Genomic DNA, 22890 nt, shown 5'->3' with positions numbered 1-22890 from the left:
ATTCCCTCTACATCCATTACTTATCTCCACAGTCCAGTCCAAATTTTCCCCAGCTTTTCAAAACATCTTGCAAACATTTAGGTTTCTGGAGAATACTCCAGTCTCTTTGCACCGCAAAAGTATTATAGCCCTTAAGCAACCGAACAGATTTTTTTTTCTGCGTTTTTGTTTTGGTTTGTTTTGTTTTTTTCCGGTTGTGTGTGTGTGTGTGTGTGTGTGTGCATTGTGTACATGCACATATAAACCCATGTCACTGAGTGTGCTGGAGTCAGGGAACAACTTCCTCCCTCCTCCTTGTATTTTTTTTTTATTTTTGAAAGATTTATTTCTCTATTATGTATTCAATATTCTGAATACATGTACACCTGTACACCCGTAGAGGGCAGCTGCACACCAGAAGATCTCATTCTCGATGGTCATGAGCCTCCATGTGGGTGCTGGGGTTTGAACTAAGGAACTTAACCTCTGAGTCCTGTCTGCATCGGTTATAGGGATCCACCTTCGTAGTTATGTTAGTGTGGCAAGCACTCTTATCCCCTGAGCCATTTTCCCTGCCCTGTTTTGTTTTTGGCACTGTTACTGGGTAGCCTAGGAAAGTCACCAACTTGTTTTGTAATCCAGGTAGACATCAAACTCTTGATCTTGTTTTCTTCATTCACTTACGTGTTAGGATTTTAAATGTTGACACCCACAATCAGTTTGGTATTTGCCTCATTTGTATGTTTATTCATTCACTGTAATATATATGGATGTTTTCCTGAATGTATGTCTGTCCACCACATGCAAGTCTGGCAACCACAGAGGTAGGAAGAGGGTGTTAACTTCAATGGAACTTTAGATACAGTTGCAAGCCAATGAATGCTGGTAATTACTCTTGGGCCTCTGGAAGAGTATTAAGCACAGAGCACTCTCTAGACCAATATTGGCTTCTTTGTTTCTTTGTTTGTTTGCTTTTCTCCATGTAGCACAGACCTGCTGTGCTAGGTTTGTAGACCAGGCTGGACTTGAACGCACAGAGATCCAACTGTCACTGCCTGCCAGAGTGCTGGGATTAGAGGCATGCACCACCATGCTTGGGATCTCCAAGTTAATTTAATCATCCCCCTTTTGTCAAATTGGTGAGCAGGAACCCAATCAGAGAATTGGACAATCTCCATTGTGGAGTTAGTAACAAGACCCGGGACTAGGAAGAATTATAAATATCCTCTATGGAAACAAACAAACAAACAAACAAACAAAAAACCAACATCATCAACAACAACAACAACAACAACAAACACCCCTCTGGTCTTTATTATTTTAGAGATGAGGTCTGATTATGCAGTCATTGTTGGCATGTAATTCACTGTTTAGACCTCAGACTTAGAGATTGGCTTTCCTCTTCCCCTCAAGAGATTGGAGGTGTGTTCTACTAAGCTCTGCCCAGGAAGAACATGGTAAAAATAAGTAAATAAATAAAAATATGTTTATATGTACGTGTTTGCCTGTGTTCATATATGCCTCGTGTGTGTTGGTGTATATGATGGCCAGAAAAGGGTGTTAAATCCCATGAAACTGGAATTTCAGGTTGCTGAGAGCTGCTCAGCTGTGGGTGTTGAGAACCGGCCTCAAGTTGTCTGCAAGGACAACAAGTGCTCATTTCCACTGAATCACCTCCTGATGGGATTTCCATTCAAGACAAGAGTGTTAGAAGCTTCAGGCTCAGCGGCCTGAGAGTAGCTCATGGATGATTTCTCTTGAGTAGCTTGGCTTACTCCACGAGCTTCTTAAATCTGCCTCTTGTTCATCCTCATCTTATAGAGATAGAGAGAGCAAGCAAGCCTCCGAGAAGCTTAAGCTCAATGTTCTCAGCGTTTGTCGGGATATTTTGGTGTTGGGCCAGGTGCTGTGATGCCCTTGGTATCCTAATCGTGAGGCCAAGCCCAGGGTTAGGGGCCTACTAGGGAGAAGAAGGGATAGCCATATTCAGGGAACTCTAGTTTGCCTTGGAGTCAAATCCTGATATCCTAGGGCAAAAGATAAGTATCTTCGGAATTTAAGGGATGCTCTGGGGCTCTGGTGCAAAACGGGGCCACTATGTGCTGAGATTTGGGCCGCAGGCAGATTTAAATCTATGCAAAATCAACGTGGGGAATAGGAAGGAAAAAGTTAAGACATAGGCCAGAAGGCTGTGCCTCTGGACTGGGGAGAGGCACTGTTGGGCGGTGCTTAGAAAACCCTCCTTAATCCTGGAGCGAGAAGAGGTGAGGACCTTATCAGCACCAAGTCATAAGTCTGTGTGACCTTGGTTCAGCCACACTTCTGCGGCTCAGTGTCCTCACCAGAGAACTTGTGTCGACCCCAAGCACAGAGGGTGGCAAGAAATCAAATACCATACCGTTGACATTTCCAAAGTGTGAGCGAGAGGACAAGTGCTGCCAGCTCAAAACAGAAAGGGTTGCTCGGGTGAGAATCCCAAGGTGGGATGCTCCAGTTTGCCATGATGCTAGGAGCAAAAGCTCCAGCATGGGGCAAAGCTGAGAATGGTGCGCATGTGCCAAGTGTTTCGTCACAGTCACCTGCCCCAAGCATTCTGGACAGGTGCTGGAAGAGCACTCGCTGCCTGACTGGAAAGCTGACGAATCGGCAGGAAGAATTCTTTTGTTCTTCTGGAGGAGAGGCTGCTGATTGGACAAGACCTCAGTCAGGGGCGGGCTCTTTGCTGTCCTTGGTTACTAGGATGCCCGGCCCCTGCCCCTTCGGCTGGCAGCCCTCTCGGTGCTGATCCGTACCCAGTGGGCAGCGCAAGGAGCTGCACCAACTGGTCAGTGTAGGGCTGCTTCTGCTGTGGGGCTCAGCCACCTGGGCAGCCCGCCAGGCGGCGGGCCAAAATCTGGAGGTGCCGGGGGCCAAAGTTCCCGTTGGGTGCCTTGGTCACCCGCTGCCCCGGGCGGGCCAGTGAATGACAGGAGTCATGTGTTGGTGGAGGAGGGGCGGGGCTGCATAGGGCAGGGTCAGGACTCTGGCGGAGCATCCCTGGAAGAACATGCCAGCTGCCTGGTTGGCCGTGAGCAGAGTCTTTTGATGCTGGCAGGGAGGCTGGGAGGGCAGCCCGGGTGGTGGTTGGAGAGCCCTGTGCCCTAGGCCTGGCCAGTGGGGTAGCAGTGAACCTGCCTTTCAGTCCGGAGCCCTGGGTGCCTCAGACGCGGAGTGCTGAGATGTGCTCACCACCTGCTTGTTCTCCCAGCCTAAACCTTCCTCCAAATCAGTCATAGGCCTAAGTCGTTCTCACACACCACAGCGTTGTGAGTCATTTTTGCTGGAAGCCTGAGACTAAGGTTTGAGGAAACAGGCCTACAAAGCTTTCTGAGCCAAGCAAGGTGGTATTCAGGGCCCTGTGTTATTGGTAGGGCGATAATCCTCCTCCTGTCTCTTTCCATCGAGACCCCTCTCTGAGCCTTCTGTGCTCTTCTGGACTCACTGTTTACTGCTTCTCGAAAAACCTAGCCAAATGTCCACCATGGCTACTGTTTATGTATATCGTTATTGCTTTATTTGTCTCTTTATTATGTATGTATATATCTATCTATCTATCTATCTATCTATCTATCTATCTATCTATTTATTAATTTTGAGGTGTGAGTTCTGCCATGTTCGACCACCATTTCTGGAGCGTTTGCTTTTGGAGGATAAGGGTGGTGACGATTTCTTTCATCCCCTATGGCGACAGTCTGTTAAGAGATTGATTTGGAGTGTGTTAGGACTATTAAAAAAGGTTTTTATTGTGAATAGTCTTGACCTATCCTTTAACTTTTAATAGTACTGCACCTGGGTATGGGATCTCATGCACTCTACCGAGGCAGGAGGACTGCCATGGGTTGCCAGTCCAGCCAGAGCTACATAGCTAGACTGTGTCTTGAAAGCAAGCAATGCTAAAAGCCATTGATGCTTGGAGGAAACAGTCTGTCAGCACTGTTTCTCATGTTGCAGATGGGGCTGGCAATCCCCCAGACAGGATGCTGCTCCAGAAAGGGTCCTGGTTGCTCTAAACCATAGTTTTTCCCACGGGCCCTTAGCTTCTCCCCACAGGTGTCTCGTTTTCTGTTGCCATCTGAAACCTACAAGGGAGATTAAGGAGGTCGAGCAAGGCAGCACTCTTCATTTCCGTTAGAATCATGTTGCCTGTGAATGTTTAATTTTGAGGGAAACCCGCACCCTGCTCTGGAGATAGATACCTTTTAGAGGCTGGGGCTGAATGCAGTCCGATGGGGCAGCAGGTTGTTGCTCTTTGCCAGTGCTACACTGGTGAGGAGAGGGAAACTGAGTAGTAGTGTTCCTTTTTTCATTGCCCTTCCACTGGGCCATTTTTTAAAATGACGAATACAGTTTTAGCCTTGATGAAATCATTGTAGGTGTCCTTATTCAAGGAGTAGGTAATAAAATATCAGTGTCCCAAATTGTTCCAGGTCAAAGGAATCATTGCTTTTCTTTAATTTTCTTTTCTTTTCTTTTCTTTTCTTTTCTTTTCTTTTCTTTTCTTTTCTCTTCTCTTCTTTTCTTGTCATTTCTTTATTTTCTTTTTCTTGTTTGGAAATTTAGTCATCTACTGGCTTAAATATTTGCTGTAACTGCTAAAGTAAGTTAGACTCTTACCCTCTTTGGAGTATATTTGAATCTCTTAGTGCTGTAGATGACTCAAATTGTCAGCATTGACTAATGCACACAATCTTAGGGAGTCTCTCCTTGATCTAACCTGTGTTAGGACAGGTGTGCCAGGAAAATCTCAAAGCAAGAGAATTTCATTATCCATGTTTCATGCTTTTGCTAACTCATGAATAATTATGAATAGAGTATGATGCTTGATTCAATACTTTCCCGAATACCAGAATATCATTATTGTGCTGGGCATTTTAACTGCTACCACATAAAGATCATTACTATAGTAGTAGGTCTTTTGTCTTTGTCTTTGCATAATTCATTTGTAAGCCTCAGCACCTATTCAGCACTCTAGGTATTATTGAGATGGCATTCCTTCTGCATCCCAGGCTCAAGAGTTTTTGTCTCCTCAGACTGCTTGGATTTATGTGTTCAAATGGCTCACCATGCCATTTCTTTCGAAGTCTCTTTCGCTGTCTCTCTGTCTCTGACTCTGTCTCTGCTTCTCTCTCTCTCTCTCTCTCTCTCTCTCTGACTCTCCCAGAGTTATCTGGCTGTCCTTGAAATCCCTCTGTAGACAATGCTGGCTTCAAAATCAGAGATCTACCTGTCTTTGCCTCTCAAGTGCTGGGATTCAAGTCATGGTCTGCCTTTGAACCTTTCAACTCTTAATAAAAAGTTGGGATCATAAATGGTAAGGAATTGACACTGGTCAAAAATTTACACAGACAGAGGCAGGCAGATCTCTGTGAGTTTGAGGCCACCCTGGTGTACAAAGCAAAGTCCAGGACAGCCAGGTCTCCAGTACATTCAAAGAGAAAGCATGCCTCAAGGTAAATGAAAACAGCCCACGGGATTGTAGAATTAGATCTGATGTCCTAACGTGGCATCCAAAAGGTTGTTGCTAGCCTCAGCCCAACTCTTCAGGTTTTATCCTTCAAACTCAGCAACAGAATAGCTTGCTCAGCATTCCGTATGCATTTTGCTCCCTGGTTTTTCTCACTAGCTGAATCACATGACGTTTCCCTTGTTTAAGGTTGGAGGAGCAGCAGTGATCACACGTCCAGTGCGGCAAAGAACTGCATTCTCCTTTCAGGTCATCATCAGAAAAGCTAACTTTGCTGTACAGTAAAGGATCTGGAGATCTGAACCCGGTTGCAGAACCTGTTAGCATTCCTGCCTGCAGAATAGGGGGTTGTATTCCCACTTCGTCTTTCCAGACCATCCTCGGAGAACTGTAAGACTCTGCCTTGGAAATTGCTAGGAATCCTTGGAAGGGAAAGAAAGAAGAGTGTAGTTTGCACTAAAAACAGGGTTGAATGAGTTCCGGAAAGCAGGCTTCTCACACTTGTGGACAACAATCTGCTGAAGAAGACAACTCTAAGAAAGCAATTCGAAGCAACATGCAGAGAAGTCAGATGAGAAGAGCTGCCTCAGGAAAGGAGTCCGCTGTTTCCCTGCCAAAGAGTCTTGAACCAGCCCTTCCAGGAAGATGGGGGGGTCGCTCTGCTGAGAAGGCCCCTTCTGGTTCTGTGCGGAAGACAAGCAAGAGCAAGCAGAAGACTCCTGGCAATGGAGATGGTGGCAGCAGCAGCAAAATGCCCCAGCCCCCACGGAAGAAAAGGGCACGAGCTGTTGCCACTGTGGAGAGTGAGGAGGCGTTGAAGAAGAGAGTGGATGTGGAAGTGGAAGTGAAGATTCCTGAAGAATTAAAACCATGGCTGGTGGAGGACTGGGACTTGGTCACTAGGCAGAAGCAGTTGTTCCAACTCCCTGCTAAAGAGAATGTAGATGCCATTCTTGAGGAGTATGCCAATTGTACGAAGTCACACGGAAGGGCTGATAATAAGGAGTATGCAGTTGCTGAAGTTGTGGGGGGGATAAAAAAGTATTTCAATGTGATGCTGGGCACTCAGCTGCTCTACGAGTTTGAAAGGCCCCAGTATGCTGAGATCCTGCTGGCTCACCCTGATGTGCCAGTGTCACACATCTATGGGGCACCACACCTACTGAGATTATTTGTGAGAATCGGCGCCATGTTGGCCTATAAGCCCCTTGGTGAGAAGAGGGCAGTGTTGGCCAATACACCCTTCGATGAGCATAGCCTTCCATTACTGCTGGGCTATTTGCATGATTTCCTTAAGTATCTGGCAAAGAATTCTGCTTCGCTGTTTACTGCCAGTGATTACAAAGTGGCTTCTGCTGAGTATCACCTCAAAGCCCTGTGAAGGTCTACTGACCAATCGTTAGTGTCTGATGCCTGTAAACTCTTTTGTTTAGTCCTTTCAGTGTAGAATTGACGTTCTTTAAAACTGTCAGTGGAAAACAGGGCCAATGTTAAGTTTGTTTCCTGTTCTCTTGTAAGAAGAAATAAAAAGACTACCTCCTGACTGCTTTCCTCATTTTAAACTTGCTACCAGTGTATGCAGTAATAAGAGAAAGAAGAAATTTAGAAGAACATTTTATTGCCTAGTTGACAATATTGCTTTAATACTGGCGGTTCTATCCCATTTCACACTACACCATTTTCGAACATGTGTTAATGCTACATGGTGAGATGCCCTGGTTCCTAGTGCCAAAGGTTCAACTTACATGTATATATGTCAAAACCCATGAATTTGTGCTCCTCTTTTTTTTTTTTATAGTTTTAGACTGAAACCGACCATCCACTTCAAATCCACATTTATTGATCCTTCGGCATTAATTCTATCATTGCTCAAAGTTTTGAAAGATGGAGATTTTTTATCAGGTTTCTGTATTTGAATCTAATGTATTTTCTAAGTTGACAGAAGCAGTGCGTTATTCTGTCGACACAGTTTTCTCAAAAGTTGATATATTAGAAATGTACTTTAGGCCTTAAATGAAATTGTTTCTAAGTTTCAAGGCAATAAATGAATAAATTAATAAACATGAATGAAGAATCATTCCCTCTACATCCATTACTTATCTCCACAGTCCAGTCCAAATTTTCCCCAGCTTTTCAAAACATCTTGCAAACATTTAGGTTTCTGGAGAATACTCCAGTCTCTTTGCACCGCAAAAGTATTATAGCCCTTAAGCAACCGAACAGATTTTTTTTTCTGCGTTTTTGTTTTGGTTTGTTTTGTTTTTTTCCGGTTGTGTGTGTGTGTGTGTGTGTGTGTGCATTGTGTACATGCACATATAAACCCATGTCACTGAGTGTGCTGGAGTCAGGGAACAACTTCCTCCCTCCTCCTTGTATTTTTTTTTTATTTTTGAAAGATTTATTTCTCTATTATGTATTCAATATTCTGAATACATGTACACCTGTACACCCGTAGAGGGCAGCTGCACACCAGAAGATCTCATTCTCGATGGTCATGAGCCTCCATGTGGGTGCTGGGGTTTGAACTAAGGAACTTAACCTCTGAGTCCTGTCTGCATCGGTTATAGGGATCCACCTTCGTAGTTATGTTAGTGTGGCAAGCACTCTTATCCCCTGAGCCATTTTCCCTGCCCTGTTTTGTTTTTGGCACTGTTACTGGGTAGCCTAGGAAAGTCACCAACTTGTTTTGTAATCCAGGTAGACATCAAACTCTTGATCTTGTTTTCTTCATTCACTTACGTGTTAGGATTTTAAATGTTGACACCCACAATCAGTTTGGTATTTGCCTCATTTGTATGTTTATTCATTCACTGTAATATATATGGATGTTTTCCTGAATGTATGTCTGTCCACCACATGCAAGTCTGGCAACCACAGAGGTAGGAAGAGGGTGTTAACTTCAATGGAACTTTAGATACAGTTGCAAGCCAATGAATGCTGGTAATTACTCTTGGGCCTCTGGAAGAGTATTAAGCACAGAGCACTCTCTAGACCAATATTGGCTTCTTTGTTTCTTTGTTTGTTTGCTTTTCTCCATGTAGCACAGACCTGCTGTGCTAGGTTTGTAGACCAGGCTGGACTTGAACGCACAGAGATCCAACTGTCACTGCCTGCCAGAGTGCTGGGATTAGAGGCATGCACCACCATGCTTGGGATCTCCAAGTTAATTTAATCATCCCCCTTTTGTCAAATTGGTGAGCAGGAACCCAATCAGAGAATTGGACAATCTCCATTGTGGAGTTAGTAACAAGACCCGGGACTAGGAAGAATTATAAATATCCTCTATGGAAACAAACAAACAAACAAACAAACAAACAAAAAACCAACATCATCAACAACAACAACAACAACAACAAACACCCCTCTGGTCTTTATTATTTTAGAGATGAGGTCTGATTATGCAGTCCTTGTTGGCATGTAATTCACTGTTTAGACCTCAGACTTAGAGATTGGCTTTCCTCTTCCCCTCAAGAGATTGGAGGTGTGTTCTACTAAGCTCTGCCCAGGAAGAACATGGTAAAAATAAGTAAATAAATAAAAATATGTTTATATGTACGTGTGTGCCTGTGTTCATATATGCCTCGTGTGTGTTGGTGTATATGATGGCCAGAAAAGGGTGTTGAATCCCATGAAACTGGAATTTCAGGTTGCTGAGAGCTGCTCAGCTGTGGGTGTTGAGAACCGGCCTCAAGTTGTCTGCAAGGACAACAAGTGCTCATTTCCACTGAATCACCTCCTGATGGGATTTCCATTCAAGACAAGAGTGTTAGAAGCTTCAGGCTCAGCGGCCTGAGAGTAGCTTATGGATGATTTCTCTTGAGTAGCTTGGCTTACTCCACGAGCTTCTTAAATCTGCCTCTTGTTCATCCTCATCTTATAGAGATAGAGAGAGCAAGCAAGCCTCCGAGAAGCTTAAGCTCAATGTTCTCAGCGTTTGTCGGGATATTTTGGTGTTGGGCCAGGTGCTGTGATGCCCTTGGTATCCTAATCGTGAGGCCAAGCCCAGGGTTAGGGGCCTACTAGGGAGAAGAAGGGATAGCCATATTCAGGGAACTCTAGTTTGCCTTGGAGTCAAATCCTGATATCCTAGGGCAAAAGATAAGTATCTTCGGAATTTAAGGGATGCTCTGGGGCTCTGGTGCAAAACGGGGCCACTATGTGCTGAGATTTGGGCCGCAGGCAGATTTAAATCTATGCAAAATCAACGTGGGGAATAGGAAGGAAAAAGTTAAGACATAGGCCAGAAGGCTGTGCCTCTGGACTGGGGAGAGGCACTGTTGGGCGGTGCTTAGAAAACCCTCCTTAATCCTGGAGCGAGAAGAGGTGAGGACCTTATCAGCACCAAGTCATAAGTCTGTGTGACCTTGGTTCAGTCACACTTCTGCGGCTCAGTGTCCTCACCAGAGAACTTGTGTCGACCCCAAGCACAGAGGGTGGCAAGAAATCAAATACCATACCGTTGACATTTCCAAAGTGTGAGCGAGAGGACAAGTGCTGCCAGCTCAAAACAGAAAGGGTTGCTCGGGTGAGAATCCCAAGGTGGGATGCTCCAGTTTGCCATGATGCTAGGAGCAAAAGTTCCAGCATGGGGCAAAGCTGAGAATGGTGCGCATGTGCCAAGTGTTTCGTCACAGTCACCTGCCCCAAGCATTCTGGACAGGTGCTGGAAGAGCACTCGCTGCCTGACTGGAAAGCTGACGAATCGGCAGGAAGAATTCTTTTGTTCTTCTGGAGGAGAGGCTGCTGATTGGACAAGACCTCAGTCAGGGACGGGCTCTTTGCTGTCCTTGGTTACTAGGATGCCCGGCCCCTGCCCCTTCGGCTGGCAGCCCTCTCGGTGCTGATCCGTACCCAGTGGGCAGCGCAAGGAGCTGCACCAACTGGTCAGTGTAGGGCTGCTTCTGCTGTGGGGCTCAGCCACCTGGGCAGCCCGCCAGGGCGGCGGGCCAAAATCTGGAGGTGCCGGGGGCCAAAGTTCCCGTTGGGTGCCTTGGTCACCCGCTGCCCCGGGCGGGCCAGTGAATGACAGGAGTCATGTGTTGGTGGAGGAGGGGCGGGGCTGCATAGGGCAGGGTCAGGACTCTGGCGGAGCATCCCTGGAAGAACATGCCAGCTGCCTGGTTGGCCGTGAGCAGAGTCTTTTGATGCTGGCAGGGAGGCTGGGAGGGCAGCCCGGGTGGTGGTTGGAGAGCCCTGTGCCCTAGGCCTGGCCAGTGGGGTAGCAGTGAACCTGCCTTTCAGTCCGGAGCCCTGGGTGCCTCAGACGCGGAGTGCTGAGATGTGCTCACCACCTGCTTGTTCTCCCAGCCTAAACCTTCCTCCAAATCAGTCATAGGCCTAAGTCGTTCTCACACACCACAGCGTTGTGAGTCATTTTTGCTGGAAGGCTGAGACTAAGGTGTGAGGAAACAGGCCTACAAAGCTTTCTGAGCCAAGCAAGGTGGTATTCAGGGCCCTGTGTTATTGGTAGGGCGATAATCCTCCTCCTGTCTCTTTCCATCGAGACCCCTCTCTGAGCCTTCTGTGCTCTTCTGGACTCACTGTTTACTGCTTCTCGAAAAACCTAGCCAAATATCCACCATGGCTACTGTTTATGTATATCGTTATTGCTTTATTTGTCTCTTTATTATGTATGTATATATTTATCTATCTATCTATCTATCTATCTATCTATTTATTTATTAATTTTGAGGTGTGAGTTCTGCCATGTTCGACCACCATTTCTGGAGCGTTTGCTTTTGGAGGATAAGGGTGGTGATGATTTCTTTCATCCCCTATGGCGACAGTCTGTTAAGAGATTGATTTGGAGTGTGTTAGGACTATTAAAAAAGGTTTTTATTGTGAATAGTCTTGACCTATCCTTTAACTTTTAATAGTACTGCACCTGGGTATGGGATCTCATGCACTCTACCGAGGCAGGAGGACTGCCATGGGTTGCCAGTCCAGCCAGAGCTACATAGCTAGACTGTGTCTTGAAAGCAAGCAATGCTAAAAGCCATTGATGCTTGGAGGAAACAGTCTGTCAGCACTGTTTCTCATGTTGCAGATGGGGCTGGCAATCCCCCAGACAGGATGCTGCTCCAGAAAGGGTCCTGGTTGCTCTAAACCATAGTTTTTCCCACGGGCCCTTAGCTTCTCCCCACAGGTGTCTCGTTTTCTGTTGCCATCTGAAACCTACAAGAGAGATTAAGGAGGTCGAGCAAGGCAGCACTCTTCATTTCCGTTAGAATCATGTTGCCTGTGAATGTTTAATTTTGAGGGAAACCCGCACCCTGCTCTGGAGATAGATACCTTTTAGAGGCTGGGGCTGAATGCAGTCCGATGGGGCAGCAGGTTGTTGCTCTTTGCCAGTGCTACACTGGTGAGGAGAGGGAAACTGAGTAGTAGTGTTCCTTTTTTCATTGCCCTTCCACTGGGCCATTTTTTAAAATGACGAATACAGTTTTAGCCTTGATGAAATCATTGTAGGTGTCCTTATTCAAGGAGTAGGTAATAAAATATCAGTGTCCCAAATTGTTCCAGGTCAAAGGAATCATTGCTTTTCTTTAATTTTCTTTTCTTTTCTTTTCTTTTCTTTTCTTTTCTTTTCTCTTCTCTTCTTTTCTTGTCATTTCTTTATTTTCTTTTTCTTGTTTGGAAATTTAGTCATCTACTGGCTTAAATATTTGCTGTAACTGCTAAAGTAAGTTAGACTCTTACCCTCTTTGGAGTATATTTGAATCTCTTAGTGCTGTAGATGACTCAAATTGTCAGCATTGACTAATGCACACAATCTTAGGGAGTCTCTCCTTGATCTAACCTGTGTTAGGACAGGTGTGCCAGGAAAATCTCAAAGCAAGAGAATTTCATTATCCATGTTTCATGCTTTTGCTAACTCATGAATAATTATGAATAGAGTATGATGCTTGATTCAATACTTTCCCAAATACCAGAATATCATTATTGTGCTGGGCATTTTAACTGCTACCACATAAAGATCATTACTATAGTAGTAGGTCTTTTGTCTTTGTCTTTGCATAATTCATTTGTAAGCCTCAGCACCTATTCAGCACTCTAGGTATTATTGAGATGGCATTCCTTCTGCATCCCAGGCTCAAGAGTTTTTGTCTCCTCAGACTGCTTGGATTTATGTGTTCAAATGGCTCACCATGCCATTTCTTTCGAAGTCTCTTTCGCTGTCTCTCTGTCTCTGACTCTGTCTCTGCTTCTCTCTCTCTCTCTCTCTCTCTCTCTCTCTCTCTCTCTCTCTGACTCTCCCAGAGTTATCTGGCTGTCCTTGAAATCCCTCTGTAGACAATGCTGGCTTCAAAATCAGAGATCTACCTGTCTTTGCCTCTCAAGTGCTGGGATTCAAGTCATGGTCTGCCTTTGAACCTTTCAACTCTTAATAAAAAGTTGGGATCATAAATGGTAAGGAATTGACACTGGTCAAAAATTTACACAGACAGAGGCAGGCAGATCTCTGTGAGTTTGAGGCCACCCTGGTGTACAAAGCAAAGTCCAGGACAGCCAGGTCTCCAGTACATTCAAAGAGAAAGCATGCCTCAAGGTAAAAGAAAACAGCCCACGGGATTGTAGAATTAGATCTGATGTCCTAACGTGGCATCCAAAAGGTTGTTGCTAGCCTCAGCCCAACTCTTCAGGTTTTATCCTTCAAACTCAGCAACAGAATAGCTTGCTCAGCATTCCGTATGCATTTTGCTCCCTGGTTTTTCTCACTAGCTGAATCACATGACGTTTCCCTTGTTTAAGGTTGGAGGAGCAGCAGTGATCACACGTCCAGTGCGGCAAAGAACTGCATTCTCCTTTCAGGTCATCATCAGAAAAGCTAACTTTGCTGTACAGTAAAGGATCTGGAGATCTGAACCCGGTTGCAGAACCTGTTAGCATTCCTGCCTGCAGAATAGGGGGTTGTATTCCCACTTCGTCTTTCCAGACCATCCTCGGAGAACTGTAAGACTCTGCCTTGGAAATTGCTAGGAATCCTTGGAAGGGAAAGAAAGAAGAGTGTAGTTTGCACTAAAAACAGGGTTGAATGAGTTCCGGAAAGCAGGCTTCTCACACTTGTGGACAACAATCTGCTGAAGAAGACAACTCTAAGAAAGCAATTCGAAGCAACATGCAGAGAAGTCAGATGAGAAGAGCTGCCTCAGGAAAGGAGTCCGCTGTTTCCCTGCCAAAGAGTCTTGAACCAGCCCTTCCAGGAAGATGGGGGGGTCGCTCTGCTGAGAAGGCCCCTTCTGGTTCTGTGCGGAAGACAAGCAAGAGCAAGCAGAAGACTCCTGGCAATGGAGATGGTGGCAGCAGCAGCAAAATGCCCCAGCCCCCACGGAAGAAAAGGGCACGAGCTGTTGCCACTGTGGAGAGTGAGGAGGCGTTGAAGAAGAGAGTGGATGTGGAAGTGGAAGTGAAGATTCCTGAAGAATTAAAACCATGGCTGGTGGAGGACTGGGACTTGGTCACTAGGCAGAAGCAGTTGTTCCAACTCCCTGCTAAAGAGAATGTAGATGCCATTCTTGAGGAGTATGCCAATTGTACGAAGTCACCGGAAGGGCTGATAATAAGGAGTATGCAGTTGATGAAGTTGTGGGGGGGATAAAAAAGTATTTCAATGTGATGCTGGGCACTCAGCTGCTCTACGAGTTTGAAAGGCCCCAGTATGCTGAGATCCTGCTGGCTCACCCTGATGTGCCAGTGTCACACATCTATGGGGCACCACACCTACTGAGATTATTTGTGAGAATCGGCGCCATGTTGGCCTATAAGCCCCTTGGTGAGAAGAGGGCAGTGTTGGCCAATACACCCTTCGATGAGCATAGCCTTCCATTACTGCTGGGCTATTTGCATGATTTCCTTCAGTATCTGGCAAAGAATTCTGCTTCGCTGTTTACTGCCAGTGATTACAAAGTGGCTTCTGCTGAGTATCACCTCAAAGCCCTGTGAAGGTCTACTGACCAATCGTTAGTGTCTGATGCCTGTAAACTCTTTTGTTTAGTCCTTTCAGTGTAGAATTGACGTTCTTTAAAACTGTCAGTGGAAAACAGGGCCAATGTTAAGTTTGTTTCCTGTTCTCTTGTAAGAAGAAATAAAAAGACTACCTCCTGAGTGCTTTCCTCATTTTAAACTTGCTACCAGTGTATGCAGTAATAAGAGAAAGAAGAAATTTAGAAGAACATTTTATTGCCTAGTTGACAATATTGCTTTAATACTGGCGGTTCTATCCCATTTCACACTACACCATTTTCGAACATGTGTTAATGCTACATGGTGAGATGCCCTGGTTCCTAGTGCCAAAGGTTCAACTTACATGTATATATGTCAAAACCCATGAATTTGTGCTCCTCTTTTTTTTTTATAGTTTTAGACTGAAACCGACCATCCACTTCAAATCCACATTTATTGATCCTTCGGCATTAATTCTATCATTGCTCAAAGTTTTGAAAGATGGAGATTTTTTATCAGGTTTCTGTATTTGAATCTAATGTATTTTCTAACTTGACAGAAGCAGTGCGTTATTCTGTAGACACAGTTTTCTCAAAAGTTGATATATTAGAAATGTACTTTAGGCCTTAAATGAAATTGTTTCTAAGTTTCAAGGCAATAAATGAATAAATTAATAAACATGAATGAAGAATCATTCCCTCTACCTCCATTACTTATCTCCACAGTCCAGTCCATATTTTCCCCAGCTTTTCAAAACATCTTGCAAACATTTAGGTTTCTGGAGAATACTCCAGTCTCTTTGCACCGCAAAAGTATTATAGCCCTTAAGCAACCGAACAGATTTTTTTTTCTGTGTTTTTGTTTTGGTTTGTTTTGTTTTTTTCCGGTTGTGTTTGTGTGTGTGTGTGTGTGTGCATTGTGTACATGCACATATAAACCCATGTCACAGAGTGTGCTGGAGTCAGGGAACAACTTCCTCCCTCCTCCTTGTATTTTTTTTTTATTTTTGAAAGATTTATTTCTGTATTATGTATTCAATATTCTGAATACATGTACACCTGTACACCCGTAGAGGGCAGCTGCACACCAGAAGATCTCATTCTCGATGGTCATGAGCCCCCATGTGTTTGCTGGGGTTTGAACTAAGGAACTTAACCTCTGAGTCCTTTCTGCATCGGTTATAGGGATCCACCTTTGTAGTTATGTTAGTGTGGCAAGCACTCTTATCCCCTGAGCCATTTTCCCTGCCCTGTTTTGTTTTTGACACTGTTACTGGGTAGCCTAGGAAAGTCACCAACTTGTTTTGTAATCCAGGTAGACATCAAACTCTTGATCTTGTTTTCTTCATTCACTTACGTGTTAGGATTTTAAATGTTGACAACCACAATCAGTTTGGTATTTGCCTTATTTGTATGTTTATTTATTCACTGTAATATATATGGATGTTTTCCTGAATGTATGTCTGTCCACCACATGCAAGTCTGGCAACCACAGAGGTAGGAAGAGGGTGTTAACTTCAATGGAACTTTAGATACAGTTGCAAGCCAGTGAATGCTGGGAATTCCTCTTTGGGCCTCTGGAAGGGTATTAAGCACAGAGCACTCTCTAGACCAATATTGGCTTCTTTGTTTCTTTGTTTGTTTGCTTTTCTCCATGTAGCACTGACCTGCTGTGCTCGGTTTGTAGACCAGGCTGGACTTGAACGCACAGAGATCCAACTGTCACTGCCTGCCAGAGTGCTGGGATTAGAGGCATGCACCAACATGCTTGGGATCTCCAAGTTAATTTAATCATCCCCCTTTTGTCAAATTGGTGAGCAGGAACCCAATCAGAGAATTGGACAATCTCCATTGTGGAGTTAGTAACAAGACCCGGCACTAGGAAGAATTATAAATATCCTCTATGGAAACAAACAAACAAACAAACCAAAACCAATATCAACAACAACAACAACAACAAACACCCCTCTGGTCTTTATTATTTTAGAGATGAGGTCTGATTATGCAGTCCTTGTTGGCATGTAATTCACTGTTTAGACCTCAGACTTAGAGATTGGCTTTCCTCTTCCCCTCAAGAGATTGGAGGTGTGTTCTACTAAGCTCTGCCCAGGAAGAACATGGTAAAAATAAGTAAATAAATAAAAATATGTTTATATGTACGTGTGTGCCTGTGTTCATATATGCCTCGTGTGTGTTGGTGTATATGATGGCCAGAAAAGGGTGTTGAATCCCATGAAACTGGAATTTCAGGTTGCTGAGAGCTGCTCAGCTGTGGGTGTTGAGAACCGGCCTCAAGTTGTCTGCAAGGACAACAAGTGCTCATTTCCACTGAATCACCTCCTGATGGGATTTCCATTCAAGACAAGAGTGTTAGAAGCTTCAGGCTCAGCGGCCTGAGAGTAGCTTATGGATGATTTCTCTTGAGTAGCTTGGCTTACTCCACGAGCTTCTTAAATCTGCCTCTTGTTCATCCTCATCTTATAGAGATAGAGAGAGCAAGCAAGCCTCCGAGAAGCTTAAGCTCAATGTTCTCAGCGTTTGTCGGGATATTTTGGTGTTGGGCCAGGTGCTGTGATGCCCTTGGTATCCTAATCGTGAGGTTAAGCCCAGGGTTAGGGGCCTACTAGGGAGAAGAAGGGATAGCCATATTCAGGGAACTCTAGTTTGCCTTGGAGTCAAGTCCTGATATCCTAGGGCAAAAGATAAGTATCTTCGGAATTTAAGGGATGCTCTGGGGCTCTGGTGCAAAACGGGGCCACTATGTGCTGAGATTTGGGCCGCAGGCAGATTTAAATCTATGCAAAATCAACGTGGGGAATAGGAAGGAAAAAGTTAAGACATAGGCCAGAAGGCTGTGCCTCTGGACTGGGGAGAGGCACTGTTGGGCGGTGCTTAGAAAACCCTCCTTAATCCTGGAGCAAGAAGAGGTGAGGACCTTATCAGCACCAAGTCATAAGTCTGTGTGACCTTGGTTCAGCCACACTTCTGCGGCTCAGTGTCCTCACCAGAGAACTTGTGTCGACCCCAAGCAGAGAGGGTGGCAAGAAATCAAATACCATACCGTTGACATTTCCAAAGTTTGAGCGAGAGGACAAGTGCTGCCAGCTCAAAACAGAAAGGGTTGCTTGGGTGAGAATCCCAAGGTGGGATGCTCAAGTTTGCCATGATGCTAGGAGCAAAAGCTCCAGCATGGGGCAAAGCTGGGAATGGTGCGCATGTGCCAAGTGTTTCATCACAGTCACCTGCCCCAAGCATTCTGGACAGGTGCTGGAAGAGCACTCGCTGCCTGACTGGAAAGCTGACGAATCGGCGGGAACAATTCTTTTGTTCTTCTGGAGGAGAGGCTGCTGATTGGACAAGACCTCAGTCAGGGGCGGGCTCTTTGCTGTCCTTGGTTACTAGGATGCCCGACCCCTGCCCCTTCGGCTGGCTGCCCTCTCGGTGCTGATCCGTACCCAGTTGGCAGCGCAAGGAGCTGCACCAACTGATCAGTGTAGGGCTGCTTCTGCTGTGGGGCTCAGCCACCTGGGCAGCCCGACAGGGCGGCGGGCCAAAATCTGGAGGTGCCGGGGGCCAAAGTTCCCGTTGGGTGCCTTGGTCACCCGCTGCCCCGGGCGGGCCAGTGAATGACAGGAGTCATGTGTTGGTGGAGGAGGGGCGGGGCTGCATAGGGCAGGGTCAGGACTCTGGCGGAGCATCCCTGGAAGAACATGCCAGCTGCCTGGTTGGCCGTGAGCAGAGTCTTTTGATGCTGGCAGGGAGGCTGGGAGGGCAGCCCGGGTGGTGGTTGGAGAGCTCTGTTCCTTAGGACTGGCCAGTGGGGTAGCAGTGAACCTGCCTTTCAGTCCGGAGCCCTGGGTGCCTCAGACGCGGAGTGCTGAGATGTGCTCACCACCTGCTTGTTCTCCCAGCCTAAACCTTCCTCCAAATCAGTCATAGGCCTAAGTCGTTCTCACACACCACAGCGTTGTGAGTCATTTTTGCTGGAAGCCTGAGACTAAGGTTTGAGGAAACAGACCTACAAAGCTTTCTGAGCCAAGCAAGGTGGTATTCAGGGCCCTGTGTTATTGGTAGGGCGATAATCCTCCTCCTGTCTCTTTCCATCGAGACCCCTCTCTGAGCCTTCTTGTGCTCTTCTGGACTCACTGTTTACTGCTTCTCGAAAAACCTAGCCAAATGTCCACCATGGCTACTGTTTATCTATATCGTTATTGCTTTTTTGTCTCTTTAATATGTATGTATGTATTTATTTATTTTTCTATCTATTTATCTATCTATTTATTTATTTATTTATTTTGAGGTGTGAGTTCTGCCATGTTCGACCACCATTTCTGGAGCGTTTGCTTTTGGAGGATAAGGGTGGTGACGATTTCTTTCATCCCCTATGGCGACAGTCTGTTAAGAGATTGATGTAGGAGTATGTTAGGACTATTAAAAAAGGTTTTTTATTGTGAATAGTCTTGACCTATCCTTTAACTTTTAATAGAACTGCACCTGGGTATGGGATCTCATGCACTCTACCGAGGCAGGAGGACTGCCATGGGTTGCCAGTCCAGCCAGAGCTACATAGCTAGACTGTGTCTTGAAAGCAAGCAATGCTAAAAGCCATTGATGCTTGGAGGAAACAGTCTGTCAGCACTGTTTCTCATGTTGCAGATGGGGCTGGCAATCCCCCAGACAGGATGCTGCTCCAGAAAGGGTCCTGGTTGCTCTAAACCATAGTTTTTCCCACGGGCCCTTAGCTTCTCCCCACAGGTGTCTCGTTTTCTGTTGCCATCTGAAACCTACAAGAGAGATTAAGGAGGTCGAGCAAGGCAGCACTCTTCATTTCCGTTAGAATCATGTTGCCTGTGAATGTTTAATTTTGAGGGAAACCCGCACCCTGCTCTGGAGATAGATACCTTTTAGAAGCTGGGGCTGAATGCAGTCCGATGGGGCAGCAGGTTGTTGCTCTTTGCCAGTGCTACACTGGTGAGGAGAGGGAAACTGAGTAGTAGTGTTCCTTTTTTCATTGCCCTTCCACTGGGCCATTTTTTAAAATGACGAATACAGTTTTAGCCTTGATGAAATCATTGTAGGGGTCCTTATTCAAGGAGTAGGTAAAAAAATATCAGTGTCCCAAATTGTTCCAGATCAAAGGAACCATTGCTTTTCTTTAATTTTGTTTTCTTTTCTTTTCTTTGGTTTTCTTTTCTTTTCTTTTCTCTTCTCTTCTTTTCTTTTCATTTCTTTATTTTCTTTTTCTTGTTTGGAAATTTAGTCATCTACTGGCTTAAATATTTGCTGTAACTGCTAAAGGAAGTTAGACTCTTACCCTCTTTGGTGTATTGAATCTCTTAGTGCTGTAGATGACTCAAATTGTCAGCATTGACTAATGCACACAATCTTAGGTTGTCTCTCCTTGATCTAACCTGTGTTAGGACAGGTGTGCCAGGAAAATCTCAAAGCTAGAGAATTTCATTATCCATGTTTCATGCTTTTGCTAACTCATGAATATTTATGATTAGAGTATGATGCTTGATTCAATACTTTCCCGAATACCAGAATATCATTATTGTGCTGGGCATTTTAACTGGTACCATATAAAGATCATTACTATAGTAGTAGGTCTTTTGTCTTTGTCTTTGCATAATTCATTTTTAAGCTTCAGCACCTATTCAGCACTCTAGGTATTATTGAGATGGCATTCCTTCTGCATCCCAGGCTCAAGAGTTTTTGTCTCCTCAGACTGCTTGGATTTATGTGTTCAAATGGCTCACCATGCCATTTCTTTCGAAGTCTCTTTCGCTCTGTCTCTGTCTCTGCCTCTGACTCTGTCTCTGTCTCTGTTTCTCTCTCTCTCTCTCTCTCTCTCTCTCTCTCTCTCTCTCTCTCTCTCTCTGACTCTCCCAGAGTTATCTGGCTGTCCTTGAAATCCCTCTGTAGACAATGCTGGCTTCAAAATCAGAGATCTACCTGTCTTTGCCTCTCAAGTGCTGGGATTCAAGTCATGGTCTGCCTTTGAACCTTTCAACTCTTAATAAAAAGTTGGGATCATAAATGGTAATGAATTGACACTGGTCAAAAATTTACACAGACAGAGGCAGGCAGATCTCTGTGAGTTTGAGGCCACCCTGGTGTACAAAGCAAAGTCCAGGACAGCCAGGTCTCCAGTACATTCAAAGAGAAAGCATGCCTCAAGGTAAAAGAAAACAGCCCACGGGATTGTAGAATTAGATCTGATGTCCTAACGTGGCATCCAAAAGGTTGTTGCTAGCCTCAGCCCAACTCTTCAGGTTTTATCCTTCAAACTCAGCAACAGAATAGCTTGCTCAGCATTCCGTATGCATTTTGCTCCCTGGTTTTTCTCACTAGCTGAATCACATGACATTTCCCTTGTTTAAGGTTGGAGGAGCAGCAGTGATCACACGTCCCGTGCGGCAAAGAACTGCATTCTCCTTTCAGGTCATCATCAGAAAAGCTAACTTTGCTGTACAGTAAAGGATCTGGAGATCTGAACCCGGTTGCAGAACCTGTTAGCATTCCTGCCTGCAGAATAGGGGGTTGTATTCCCACTTCGTCTTTCCAGACCATCCTCGGAGAACTGTAAGACTCTGCCTTGGAAATTGCTAGGAATCCTTGGAAGGGAAAGAAAGAAGAGTGTAGTTTGCACTAAAAACAGGGTTGAATGAGTTCCAGAAAGTAGGCTTCTCACACTTGTGGACAACAATCTGCTGAAGAAGACAACTCTAAGAAAGCAATTCGAAGCAACATGCAGAGAAGTCAGATGAGAAGAGCTGCCTCAGGAAAGGAGTCTGCTCTTTCCCTGCCAAAGAATCTTGAACCAGCCCTTCCAGTAAGATGGGGGGGGGGGGTCGCTCTGCTGAGAAGGCCCCTTCTGGTTCTGTGCGGAAGACAAGCAAGAGCAAGCAGAAGACTCCTGGCAATGGAGATGGTGGCAGCAGCAGCAAAATGCCCCAGCCCCAACGGAAGAAAATGGCACGAGCTGTTGCCACTGTGGAGAGTGAGGAGGCGTTGAAGAAGAGAGTGGATGTGGAAGTGGAAGTGAAGATTCCTGAAGAATTAAAACCATGGCTGGTGGAGGACTGGGACTTGGTCACTAGGCAGAAGCAGTTGTTCCAACTCCCTGCTAAAGAGAATGTAGATGCCATTCTTGAGGAGTATGCCAATTGTACGAAGTCACACGGAAGGGCTGATAATAAGGAGTACGCAGTTGATGAAGTTGTGGGGGGGATAAAAAAGTATTTCAATGTGATGCTGGGCACTCAGCTGCTCTACGAGTTTGAAAGGCCCCAGTATGCTGAGATCCTGCTGGCTCACCCTGATGTGCCAGTGTCACACATCTATGGGGCACCACACCTACTGAGATTATTTGTGAGAATCGGCGCAATGTTGGCCTATAAGCCCCTTGGTGAGAAGAGGGCAGTGTTGGCCAATACACCCTTCGATGAGCATAGCCTTCCATTACTGCTGGGCTATTTGCATGATTTCCTTAAGTATCTGGCAAAGAATTCTGCTTCGCTGTTTACTGCTAGTGATTACAAAGTGGCTTCTGCTGAGTATCACCTCAAAGCCCTGTGAAGGTCTACTGACCAATTGTTAGTGTCTGATGCTTTTTTAGTCCTTTCAGTGTAGAATTGATGTTCTTTAAAACTGTCAGTGGAAAACAGGGTCAATGTCAATTTTGTTTCCTGTTCTCTTGTAAGAAAAAATAAAAAGGCTACCACCTGACTCCTTTCCTCATTTTAAACTTGCTACCAGTGTATATGGTAATAAGAGAAAGAAGAAATTTAGAAGAACATTTTATTGCCTTCTTGACAATATTGCTTTAATACTGGTGGTTCTATTCCTTTTCACACTACACAATTTTCAAACATGTGTTAATGCTACATGGTGAGATGCCCTGGATTCTAGTGCCAAAGTTTCAACTTAAATGTATATACGTGAAAACCTATGCGTTTCTGCTCTTATTTTATTTTATTTTATTTTATTTTATTTTATTTTATTTTATTTTATTTTATTTTATTTTATTTTATTTTAATTCTTTATGATACCTGATGTAAGCAGCCCATCCTATGGAGCATCTAATGAGTAAGGAAATTAAACTTTCTAAATTTACCATTCCTCAACTCTATTCTCAAAGGTTTCCTTCAAATCATCTTACTTTATTTACCAAGTACTAACTTTTTCCTCAAGATTTAAATTATCCTGAAATGTACTATAGCAAAAATGAGCATGTGAAGCCTGCTGGGGTGGTGCTTGTCTTTAATCCCAGTGCTCAAGGAGACAGAGGGCAGGCCAACCAGCTTGGTCTACCGAGTGAGTTCTGCTCGGCACTGTTAGATCTCTCCCCTTACCCTTGCAGCTTACCTGCAGTTTGTACTGAGGGAGCCCTATGTAGCAGAACTTCTCCTTCAGGTTCCAGGACCAGGGTAGTGGATTCTCCTACTAGTCCACAGCAGGGTA

The 22890-nt window shown here is 45.0% G+C and overlaps 3 protein-coding genes across 3 annotated transcripts; all 3 read left to right on the top strand.

The window, feature by feature from the left end:
• Positions 1-5954: 5954 nt before the first annotated feature.
• On the top strand, positions 5955-6863 carry LOC132650109 (mortality factor 4-like protein 2). The gene has a single exon (XM_060375374.1). It carries the CDS (start codon positions 5955-5957, stop codon positions 6861-6863), a length of 909 nt encoding a protein of 302 aa, XP_060231357.1.
• A 1052-nt stretch (positions 6864-7915) lies between these two features.
• On the top strand, positions 7916-14425 carry LOC132649984 (mortality factor 4-like protein 2). Its single transcript, XM_060374752.1, is given in 6 exon segments — positions 7916-7988; positions 9856-10007; positions 10281-10500; positions 13523-13603; positions 13678-14025; positions 14028-14425. Coding segments are annotated over 6 exon segments (1272 nt in total).
• Positions 14426-21264: 6839 nt separating this feature from the next.
• On the top strand, positions 21265-22005 carry LOC132649983 (mortality factor 4-like protein 2). Its single transcript, XM_060374751.1, has one exon. It carries the CDS (start codon positions 21265-21267, stop codon positions 22003-22005), a length of 741 nt encoding a protein of 246 aa, XP_060230734.1.
• Positions 22006-22890: the final 885 nt, after the last annotated feature.

This window comes from Meriones unguiculatus, chromosome X, assembly GCF_030254825.1.
Source record: "Meriones unguiculatus strain TT.TT164.6M chromosome X, Bangor_MerUng_6.1, whole genome shotgun sequence".
Classification (NCBI taxonomy): Eukaryota; Metazoa; Chordata; class Mammalia; order Rodentia; family Muridae; genus Meriones; species Meriones unguiculatus.
Note: the sequence above shows the minus strand (reverse complement) of the source record. Positions and strands in the feature narration are given on the sequence as shown.

Bases quoted from the DNA above. Each gene is read 5' to 3' on its own strand.
- LOC132650109 (XM_060375374.1), top strand. From the start codon at position 5,955: ATGAGTTCCGGAAAGCAGGCTTCTCACACTTGTGGACAACAATCTGCT.
- LOC132649983 (XM_060374751.1), top strand. From the start codon at position 21,265: ATGGGGGGGGGGGGTCGCTCTGCTGAGAAGGCCCCTTCTGGTTCTGTG.